Source organism: Acanthochromis polyacanthus, chromosome 12, assembly GCF_021347895.1.
Source record: "Acanthochromis polyacanthus isolate Apoly-LR-REF ecotype Palm Island chromosome 12, KAUST_Apoly_ChrSc, whole genome shotgun sequence".
NCBI classification, from domain to species: domain Eukaryota; kingdom Metazoa; phylum Chordata; class Actinopteri; family Pomacentridae; genus Acanthochromis; species Acanthochromis polyacanthus.
In genome coordinates, this window is record NC_067124.1 from 28905027 (window position 1) to 28917143 (window position 12117).

Below are 12117 nucleotides of genomic sequence, written 5' to 3' on the forward strand. Positions count from 1 at the left end.
GAGAATTGTCCCAGGACATCCGAAAAAAAATTATAGACAAACATCTTAAAGGTAAAGGCTATAAGACCATCTCTAAACAGCTTGAAGTTCCTGTGACAACAGTGGCTCATATTATTCAGAAGTTCAAGACCCACGGGACAGTAGCCAACCTCCCTGGACGTGGCCGCAAGAGGAAAATTGATGACAAATTAAAGAGACGGATCGTTGGAATTGTATCCAAAGAGCCCAGAGCAACCTCCAAAGAAATTAGAGGTGAACTCCAAGGCCAAGGTACATCAGTGTCAGATCGCACCATTCGTCGTTGTTTGAGCCAAAGTGGACTTCATGGGAGACGACCAAGGAGGACACCACTGCTGAAAAAAACTCATAAAAAAGCGAGACTGGAATTTGCAAAAATGCATGTTGAGAAGCCACAAAGCTTCTGGGAGAATGTCCTTTGGACAGATGAGACCAAACTGGAGCTTTTTGGTAAGGCACATCAACTCTATGTTCATAGACTCAAAAACCAAGCATACGAAGAAAAGAACACTGTCCCTACGGTGAAACATGGAGGAGGCTCAGTAATGCTTTGGGGCTGCTTTGCTGCATCTGGCACAGGGTGTCTTGAAAGTGTGCAAGGTACGATGAAATCTGAAGACTATCAAGGCATTCTGGAGAGAAATGTGCTGCCTAGTGTCAGAAAGCTTGGTCTCAGTCGCAGGTCATGGGTCTTCCAACAGGACAACGATCCAAAACACACAGCCAAAAACACCCAAGAATGGCTGAGAGAAAAGCGTTGGACTATTCTAAAGTGGCCTTCTATGAGCCCAGATCTGAATCCCATTGAGCATATGTGGAAGGAGCTGAAACATGCCATTTGGAGAAGACACCCATCAAACCTGAGACAACTGGAGCTGTTTGCTCATGAGGAGTGGGCCAAAATACCTGTTGACAGCTGCAGAACGCTCATTGACAAATACAGAAATCGTTTAATTGCAGTGATTGCCTCAAAAGGTTGTGCAACAAAATATTAAGTTATGGGTACCATCATTTTTGTCCAGCCCTATTTCATTAGTTTGTTTGTTTAAATAATTATGTTAATCAACAATTCAAAAGTAATGGCTGATTTTGATTATTTAATTTTCAATAAATTTTTATTTATTGTTACTTTTGTGAGTTTGAAGTGATTTCAGTGAGAATTGTGGGTTTTTCCTTCTTTAACTGAGGGGTACCAACAATTTTGTCCACGTGTGTATAATGTTATATATCGTATGATTTTAAACAGTTTCTGCTCAACCATCTCTGATTTGCCTGAAATATTGATTGCATAAAATTTTGACTGCAGTGATTTATAATCCAGTACACAAATAATTTCTGATTTGTTGAAATCTGGAAACAAAATTGTCATGAAAAGTTCCACAACAACGAAAAAAGTATAGAAGGCATAACTTAATTAGTGATATTTTCTTCACCATATGTAGCCACAAATAGAAAAAACAGTTCCTGATTTTGTTTTTTTGTTAATGAGCTCAAAAATGGGACTGTTTATGACCACTTCATTTTTTCATATTTAAACTCACCCATAATCAGAGATTAGTTGTTCTATTTTCTCCGTATTACAATTTTCTGAATCAATAACATGACGAGTAATAACAGAGCAAATGTCAAGCTTTTGTCTTCAATAGTTCCTGAGATGTTGTTCAAAAAGTCTCAAACCTCAAGAAAAACCCTGATAGAAGTGAGTTGGCAGGCAAGTTTTTTTGTTTGTTTGTTTTGTATGTTTTTTTTTTTAAGTTGATCACAGAAATTGTTTAATATAGCAACCAATGCTTTTCACAGATGCTGTGTTAAATGATTTATTTTTTAAAAAGAAGTTTCAAGCAAATCGGTGATTGTCGAGCACACGATGATGATTTGAGAAGAAACTACCTCACAGAGAAATACATCTGAGGTTACAAATTCTCCAATTAAATTTAAATTTTACGTGACTCATTTGAGTATCAAAGTTGCTACTCTTCTGTATCATTTCTAATTCAAATGTGCCTGACTTATTTGAATAATTTGATTGACTTAACATCTCAAATCCAAAGCATTAATTATTTTACTTCCTGGTCCAACCTTCAGAGTTTATTGGCATCCATGGACTCTGATAGGTGAGATGAAGAATTTATGAAATCAGCATAACACAGTTACACAATCCACATTAATCTGAAATGCTAGCATCGCAATGCTTGGATTTTTCATACAGTGTAACTATGATTAAGTGTCGCTTCCCAGTTTCTGTCTGATGAAATGTTTCTGTGTCAGCAGAGCAGCAAAGAGATTGAGGAACAATTCAAAGAAGTCACGTGTTGATTAAAAGCTTTTCATCTGAGCATGTAGATCCATCAAGCAGCAGCAGTAAAAGTCCTGCTTCTACACACTCCAGATGAAAGTTAACAAAACTGTGCAATGCTTTTGCTTTCATCTAAGTCTCTCTCTGTGCGTTTGCATTTATTTTTGTGAATGATTGCTTGAATAAAACATTTTTAATCTCTTCAAAGGTATGTTGCTGTTGAGTTTCAAGCATACATTTAAGAAATACCAAATTCTGGCTTTGAAATAAAATAAAAACAGTAGCTGTTAACAATAAAACATATCTAGAATCATTCAGATCAAAAGCTACACAGTTTTGTCTGAGATGCTTTTGTGTTCGTCATGCAGATGTTTCACATCATTTAGCTTCTCAGTTTGTGTCTTTGTGGTTGTTTTTTTGTCCTTTTCACTCATTTTCTTTCACATTTGAATCATGTTTTGTATTGCTTTGGTTAATTTGCATCTCCTTGCAGCAATTTCATGTCTCTTTCAGGTCAGCTTGTATTACATTTGAGTTGTTCTGCATCTGTTTTGTGTGACACTGAAGGCATTTTGTGTCTCATTCTGGTTGTTTTGGATCTCACAGTAGCCATTTTCTGTCTCTGAGGTAATTTAGTGTTACATTTTGGTTGTTTGCATCTCCACGTTACAAATTTGAGCCTTTGTGGTCATTTTGCATAATATTTTGAGTCTTAATTTGTTCGTTTTGTGTCTATTTGGAGCCATTTTATACCTCTCTGAGGCCACCTTGTGCTGCATTTTAGCTGTTTTGTGTCTCTTTGTTGTAACTGTCTCTTTGTTCTCATTTGCTCATATTTTAATAATAATAATGGATTAGATTTATATAGCACTTTTCTAGGCACTCAAAGCACTTCACAATGGATCCATTATTCATTCACTCACACATTCTCACTCTGGTGGTGGTAAGCTACATTTGTAGCCACAGCTGCCCTGGGGCAGACTGACAGAGGTGTGGCTGCCAATCTGCACCTCCGACCACCACCAACATTCACACACCAGTGTGAGAGCAGCACTGGAGGCAAGGCGGGTAAAGTGTCTTGCCTCAAGACACAACAGCACATGACTAGGTCAGAGTGGGAATCGAACGCCGACCCTTCGATCATTGGACCACCCGCTCTACCACCTGAGCCACAGTCGCCCCGGCTGTTTGTTTTGTGCCTCTTTTAAGCTATTCTACAGTCGAGGTCATAAGTTTACATACACTTGTAAAGAACATAATGTCATGGCTCTCTTGAGTTTCCAGTTATTTCTGCAAATCTGATTTTTCTCTGATAGAGTGATTGGAACAGATGCTTCTTTGTCACAAAAAATATTCATGAAGTTTGGTTCTTTCATGACTTTATTATGGGTTTACAGAAAAAGTGACCGAATCTGCTACGTCAAAAATATACATACAGCAATGCTAATATTTGGTTACACGTCCCTTGGCCATTTTCACTTTAATTAGATGCTTTTGGTAGCCATCCACAAGCTTCTGGTTGAATCTTTGACCGCTCCTCTTGACAAAATCGATGCAGTTCAGTTAAATTTGTTGGCTTTCTGACATGGACTTGTTTCTTCAGCATTGTCCACATGTTCTCAATGGGTTTTAAGTCAGGACTTTGGAAAGGCCATTCTAAAACCTTAATTCTAGCCTGATTTAGCCATTCCATTACCACTTTTGATGTGTGTTTGGGGTCATTGTCCTGTTGGAACACCCAACTGTGGCCAAGACCCAACCTTCGGGCTGATCATTTTTGGTTATCTTGAAGAATTTGAAGGTAATCCTCCTTCTTCATTATCCCATTTACTCTCTGTAAAGCACCAGTTCCATGGGCAGCAAAACAACCCCACAGCATAATACTACCACCACCGTGCTTGGTGGTATACATGGTGTTCTTGGGGTCAAAGGCCTCACCTTTTTTCCTCCAAACATATTGCTCGGCATTGTGGCCAAACAGCTCAATTTTTGTTTCGTCTGACCACAGAACTTTCCTCTAGAAGGTCATATCTTTGTCCATGTGATCAGCAGCAAACTTCAGTTGAGCCTTAAGGTGTCGCTTTTGGAGCAAGGACTTCCTTCTTGCATGGCAGCCTCTCAGTCCATGGCAATGCAAAACACGCTTGACCATGGACACTGACACCTGTGTTCCAGCAGCTTCTAATTCTTGGCAGATCTGCTTTTTGGTGGTTCTCGGTTGACTCTTAACCCTCCTGACCAATTTTCTCTCAGCAGCAGGTGATAGATTGCATTTTCTTCCTGAGCGTGGCAGTGACCAAACAGTGCCATGCACTTTATACTTAGAATTATTTGCACTGTTGCTCTTGGGACCTGCAGCTGTGTTGAAGTGGCTCCAAGTGACTTTCCTGACTTGTTCAAGTCAATGATTCGCTTTTTCAGATCCGTGCTGAGCACCTTTGACTATCCCGTTGTAGCGTTTGTGGGCATTTGTATCCACTGAGCCCTATTTAAATGGCCTCAGAGAAGTAACCAGCTGTAGTCACTCATAATCAGATTTGGTCACTTTTTCTGTTAACCCATAATAAAGTCATAAAAGAACCAAACTTCATGAATGTTTCTTGTGACAAAGAAGTATCTTTTCCAATCACTCTATCAGAGAAAAATCAGAGTTGTAGAAATAACTGGAAACTCAAGAGAGCCATGACGTTATGTTCTTTACAAGTGTATGTAAACTTATGACCTCGACTGTATGACTCTTTGAGCTCATTCTGCTGTTTTTGTTGTCTTTTTCTTACATTTTGGTCAATTTGTGTAACATTTTGATAGATTTGCATCTCTTTGTTGTCATTTATGTCTCATGGTGATTTTTTGCAATTAATTCAGGTCATTCTGTAACATTTTTGCTGCTTTGCCTCTGTTTGTAACTCACATATGGTTGTTTTGCATATATCTGTTGCCATAGAGTGTCTTTGTGGTCATTCTGTGTCTTATTGTGGTTGTCATGTTTCTCTTTTTGTCACATTTGAGACATTTGATATCTGATTTAGGCCATTCAGCATATTAGTTGTCATTATGTGTTGAAAAGCCCTGATGTTTTACTTTCTAAACTGTTGTGCATTCTCACATTTCACAGACAATAGCAGTATTCATATTAATATTAATGCACAGGATGTGGGCAGAGGGGTTTGTTTGTTGCATTTGCCAAAACAGATTCAGATTCAGTGGCTGTATGAGCTCAAAATCAATATTGGAAGATTGAAAGAGGAGATATAAGACCTGCCCTGTTGGAGGCCTTGCTGTGTATATGAGTGGGTTCACGGTTTTTCAACATAAACATCCTCCTTTAATTTTACTCTTCATTTTAAGAGAGACTTTTGAACTGATGCTTTTATTGTGAAGAGTGAAGAGGCGTTTCCCTGCTGCTGCCTGAGCTGCTCTTTCCAGAATCACTATCAGAGATACAGGAAATCTGAGGAAGCAAAACACATCGGGAGCAGGTACGTTTGCTGCACACAAAATCGCATTTTCATTTACTTGTAATAATGAATCTGTTCTTTGTGTTGTTTGAGTTTTTGAACTGAATGAGATGATGTTTAGTCAAAGCTTTACTGCATGTCACAGAGAGATGCAGGAAAGATGCTCTGAGCTTTCTAAAATGTTATTTTTCTTTGTATTTATTTCATTTTTGTGAAGGTTGTTGTGAGTAGTTTTGGTTTCAAACAGTTTTGTGTGTGTCTGTGTTGTAGGAAGACACTGATTTGTTTTTGTGAGAGTCTGGATGAGGTTACATCATCTTGTTTGTGTCTGTTGTGATCAGAGACTCAAGGAAGTGCAGCACTTCCTGGGAAATTTCTGAACCTCCTAATATGAGATGACAAAAACTGATGACTACTTTTAATACAGTGATGCCACACCTGCTGTTGTGAAAGAACACGTTATCACAGATATCAAATACCTCCAATAATAGGGCTAGATGGTGTGGCTTTGTTTTGTGTCTCTTCTTTATGTTTTTGTGTCTGTTTGCAAATGTTTTTGTCTCTGTACAATTGTTTTGGTTCTCTCTGAGTTTGTTTTGTAGATCTTTGTCTTCGTTTGGTGACTATTTGTTGGTTATTCTAGTGTCTTTGTTGTTATTTTGCATCTTTTTAAGGTTGTTTTGTGTCTGTGAATATTTTGCGTCTCTTGTTGTTGTTTTCGGAGCACTGTTATGTCTGCAGTTGTATTCAGACTAACTGTGACCATTTTTCATCTCTGTGTTGCTTGTATCTCTTTATGGGGGGGGCTGTTGCTCAGGTGGTAGAGCGGGTCGTCCAATGATCAAAGGGTCGGCGTTCGATTCCCACTCTGACCTAGTCATGTGCTGTTGTGTCCTTGAGCAAGACACTTTACCCATCTTGCCTCCAGTGCTGCTCTCACACTGGTGTATGAATGTGTGTGAATGTTGGTGGTGGTCGGAGGGGCCGTAGGCGCGGAGTCTGCCCCAGGGCAGCTGTGGCTACAAATGTAGTTTACCACCACCAGAGTGAGAATGTGTGAGTGAATGAATAATAGATCCATTGTGAAGTGCTTTGAGTGCCCAGAAAAGTGCTATATAAATCTAATCCATTATTATTATTGATTTCTAATCTGTCTGTGTTGTTTTTTTTAATCTCTTTGAGGTTGTTTTGCATATGATTGCATTTGTTTTGCGATTGCTGTATTTGTTTTTAGTGATTTCTAATTCATTTATTGTGATTTTTGCATCTTTTCATTGTTGTTTTGCATCATTTAAAATTTTTTGTGTCTGTAAAAATATTTGTTTTCTCGCAGCAAATTTGCATCTTTTTGAGGTTGTTTTGTGTCTCATTGAGATTGTTTTGCTTTATTTCAATCATCTTTTGTGTTTGTTTGTAATTGTAGTTCTTTCAATTTACATTACCAGTCAAAAATTTGGACACACCTTCTCATTCAATGGTTTTTATTTTATGATTTTATGCATTGAAGATTAAGACATCAAAACTACAAAAGAACACATGTGGAATTATGTTGTACACAAAAAAGGGTTAGTATCCAGTATTCGTCTACAATGTCGAAAATAATTAAAAAAAAATAAAGGAAAAGCATTGAATGAGAAGGTGTGTCCAAACTTTTGACTGTTACTGTTCAGTAATTTCGAATTTCTCTTTGGTTATTTTTGGTCTGTTTTAAATAGTTTGATGCTTATTTATAGGTAATGTTGTCATTTTGTATCTTAAAGTTGTTTTGTGTGTATTTGTGAATATTTTGTTTCTCTTGTTTTTTTCTGTGTTTTTGAGGCAGTTTTATGTCTGCAGTGTGTCACCATCCTTCTCTGCATTTTCCATGTATTTTACAGAGCTGTGCATACAGTACTCTACATTTGTTTACATGCAGGTGTGTTAAAATTCACATTGAAGTTCGTTGCTGTACAAACACGATAGTTTCATGAGGTTCTCAGTTATTTTTCTCTGTTGTCTTAGTAATCGATCTTTCTATTGAAGGATTCATCCTAAAATCTGTTTCCCACATGGTAGGTGTGAGCGATGACCGTCCCTGTTGTGAAGGAAAAGCCAGTGACTGTGGTCACCGTGGCGACCGAGGGGAAGAGCTTGTGTCCTCCACTGTGTCAGATCCTGAAGGCTCTTTGCTACAGTCCAGTCTGCTGCTCAGTGAACAGAGGACTGATGCGGTCCCCTGTGATCGGAGCCCTTGGGGTGAGATCATCTCATTACAGATGTTTGAAATGTTCAAGTGCAGCACAGTGACATGCTCTGCTCTGAATCTTCTGCAGGCTGTACAGATCATGGTGGGCCTGTTCAACATCGGACTTGGTCCAGGAAGAATGAGTATGCACCCTGAGGATTTCACCGACCTGAAAGCTGCTTACTGGCTGGGTGCCATGGTATAACAACACTGTTATGCTCATATTACCTGAAAACCTTTTCAGATAAAAGCAGCAGGAGGACAGTCTCATAGGATAACATCACTAGTGCTTTATGAGAATCAATTCAATGGTTGTAACTTTTACAGTTCTCATTTTAGTTTATTATGATGAAAAAAACTGGTGAAAATCAGTATTGTTTTCATTCTGATGAGCTGTTTGTCTCTCTTCAGTACATTGCTGCTGGAATTGTGTCAGTCTTTGCCAACCGTTTCCCGTCTCGCCGTTTGGTAAGTAAAGAATAATAAATGACAAATCATCTCCTACAGAGTGGTGGAGCCTGTAACAACAGTAATATGTTCTCTCCTCTCAGGTGGGCTTTGCTGTGTTCATGAACATAGTGGGCTCCAGCTTCGCTGTGGTTGGCATTGTGCTGTATGCCATAGACCTGGGAGAATCCTCTTTCAGCTGGTGGTGTGACGATAACTCTAATGATGGGTGCAGATTTATGGCAGACTATGTTCAGGTAAACAGGCATTTAACAGGTAAAAGTGTTTTTGTTTGTTGTTTTTTTTTTACACTGGAAAGGCAGCCCATGAAAAGCAAAACTGTTTTAGGAGACAAAAAAAGTTCATCCACGTGTTGCTGCCTCCCACCATAAGCGACTGAAAATGCATCCAAATTTGTTTTTTTGCAGCATTCACTGACAAGATAATGAAACCATCAAGAAGTGTCCTGATGTTCACAGCTTGGTAAAGGTCAAAACATCTGTTTTTGCAAGGACAAAGTCTTGTCATGTCTTTAAATGATTCAACCAATCACAGATTAGGGCTTCACCTGAGACAAATAATGTCATTGACACATTCCCAGGTGTGTATAAAAAGAACCAAAGCACACCAGACCCTCATGTGAAATACACCCTGACCTCTGACAACATGCCAAAGATTCAACCACAGAGACCAAAGTTTTGATCATCAAGAGCCTGAAGACCAAGCCTGCTACTGAGGGTGGCAGACATCTTTATTGTATCCAAACGTCAAGTGGAGAGGATAAGAAAAAGATTTGAAGAAACTGGTGATGTTCATGACAACCCCAGGTCAGGTAGACCCTGTCAGGCAACTTTTAGAGAAGACTGTTTGTTACTTTGACAGTCCAGGGCCAGCCCCTTTTCAACTGCAGCAGAGCTACACGTGAACTGGTCACCAGAAACCCCTGTATGTACTAGAACAGTTTGTCGAATTCTCTCACGCGGTGGTCTCCATGACCAAATTAGTGCTCAGAAACCAGCATTAAACAGAAGACGACAACAAAATCGTGTTGCATTTGCCAAGGCCCACAGCTTGCAGAAAGGATGAACAATGAAAAGTGGCAGAAGGTTGATTTTTCTGATGAATCATCCATTAAACTCTATCCCAATCAATGCAAATACTGCAGAAGACCTGTTGGAACCCGCATGGACCCAAGATTCACCAAGAAAACAGTCAAGTTTGGTGGAGAAAAAAATCATGGTTTGGGGTTACATCCAGTATGGGGTGTACGAGAGCTCTGCAGAGTGGATGGAAACATCAACAGCCTGAAGTATCAAGAAATTCTTGCTACAAGAGAGGGCAAATTCTGCAGCAGAGTGGCACTCCTTCTCATACTTCAGCCTCCACATCGAAGTTCCTGAAATACAGGAAAGAAGGTCCAGGAGTTCCAGGATTGGCCAGCTCAGTCACCAGACATGAACATTATTGAGCATGTCTGGGGTAAAATGAAGGAGAAGGCTTGGAAGATGAAACTAAAGAATCTTGAAGAAATCTGGGACTCCTGCAAGACTGTTTTCTTTGCCATTCCAGATGACTTTATCAATAAGTTATTTGAGTCATTGGTGAGACGTATGCATGCAGTTCTTCAAGCTCATGGGACACGATATTAATTCTTTTTTGCAGGACACCATGACTTTATGTTCTGATGTTTTTGTAGCATATTTGTATATTCAAAATAAAGTATACGTATAATTTCTACATTATTTTTGATTGTGACAAGACATTTGTCCAAGCAAAATCTGACCTTTCTGTCCTAATTAAGTGATAAAACTCAAAGAATGATACTAAACTTTATTCTGGTATAATAAATATAATCTAGAAGGCTTTGCCATTAATATGAGCTATTTCTGATTCCAATTGATCCACTACAAGTCAAGTTGTTATTTGTTATTCCTACAACTTGGATAAGTGACAAGACTTTAGTCAGGGACTGTAGTTTATTCTTTTTTAAATGAAACATGTAGAATAATGTGATTTTGATAAAATATTGCAGTTCAAGCTTAGATTTGGTTAATTTTCCTGATATAACCAAAGTTTCTTCTTCTGATAAATGGTGTCATTTTGGCAAATAAAAACAGAACACACAACACACATTGAAAACCCACTGGAGGGTTCTGTGGTTCAGAGGGTTGAATCCTCTTTGAGTCTAAACTGAATTCTTTCTTTCTGTCTCATTTCTTATGTGACAGCGATTGCTGACAGGAATGGATGTGACTTTGATCGTCCTCGCCTCCTTCCAGCTCTGTGTCTGCGTGAACTTCACGGTTCTGTTCATTAAGGCTCTGCGCTACAGGGACAATGTAAGAATCATGATCCAAATAACTGTCGTCATGTTGCAGCTGCTGGACATCAGAAATGTCTAGTACAGCTGGATTACCATTTGTGTTAGAACAACTCAAGTAAAAGTGTTGAATTGTGAGCTTTGTTGCTTCATTGAAGTTGTTGTTTGTCTGCAGGGCGTCGCAGCAGACGTTGAGAATTACCAGCCTCTGCTGAAGGAAGTCCTCATGACCAGCCCTGGTGCTTAGAGCCAACTCACACAAACATACAGAAGCATTTAAAATTTTAAAAAAGCATGTGTTTTCCATCCTTGCATTAATTCTTAAACAGCTGGCAGCAGAACCACTCTACAATGATATGACAGAGCAACCCGGTCTCACGGGGATTCGTGAAACTGTCACGTAAGTTTTAGTTTCGGTTTCGTGCGCACCAACACGATTTCGTCATGTTTTTCGTGCCGCTCACCACGAAATGTTTTTCGCTGTGGTAATCACATCTGAAAGTGGTTTATACCGGCGGATTCATGACGATCTAAGCTGTCCATCGGCGTATACTGCTTGTGTGATTGCGTTTGCGGCCGCCGGCCGCCGGACATTCTTGAAATTCCTATGCAAATTGGTAAGTGTACTACCGGCTTATGATTAGGTTATGGTTAGGTTATGGTTAAGGTTATGGTTAGGGTTATGTTTAGGGACGATGTCATGCAAAATATAGCGTTGGATTCGCCACGGTTTTACATTAAAAATATAATATACACATTCTTTTGAAATACGTTCTGAGTGGCACGAAAAGTCCGCCGTTTAAAATACATTGGTGTGCATTTCGTGGTGAGCGGCACGAAAAACATGACGAAATCGTGTTGGTGCACACGAAACCGAAACTAAAACTTACGTGACAGTTTCACGAATCCCCGTGAGATCGGGCTCGACAGAGACATACTAAAGGGAATGCTTACGCTAGACTCCATTTAATGTGACTGGAAATGTTTTAGCTCTTCTGTTTTATTGCATGAGAATATTCTCTTAAACTTGCTGAATAAAAGGTGTTGAAATGGAGAAAGCTGTGTTCATTTCAATTCTACAGTTCTACAGTTTCATTTAGCAGATGTTTATATCCAAAACAGACGTACATCTGAGAGTAAATACAACACAAGCAAGGACCTCGTCAGGAGAAAAAACCTGGATAAGAGCCTTAAAACAAGCTCAAGTGTGATAATAGGACTATGGTGTCAACAAGCAGTGCGTGTGGGTATTAGGGATTTTTAAATTATTTTATTATATTTTTGTTTTCTGTTATTTTTTTGTTGCTTTATGCAGTCTGCCAAGTGTAAGGTGTTCAATGAAGAGCTGTTTTTT

General features: G+C 39.1%; 1 protein-coding gene across 1 annotated transcript; it reads left to right on the forward strand.

Annotated features, from left to right (window-relative positions):
- Positions 1 to 5650: 5650 nt before the first annotated feature.
- On the forward strand, positions 5651 to 11821 carry LOC127536502 (uncharacterized). The gene is made up of 7 exons (XM_051957092.1): positions 5651 to 5793; positions 7828 to 8007; positions 8085 to 8195; positions 8408 to 8464; positions 8548 to 8700; positions 10672 to 10782; positions 10939 to 11821. The coding sequence occupies exons 2-7, from the start codon at positions 7837 to 7839 to the stop codon at positions 11008 to 11010; spliced, it is 675 nt and encodes a 224-aa protein (XP_051813052.1). The 5' UTR covers positions 5651 to 5793; positions 7828 to 7836; the 3' UTR covers positions 11011 to 11821.
- The last annotated feature ends 296 nt before the right edge of the window (positions 11822 to 12117 follow it).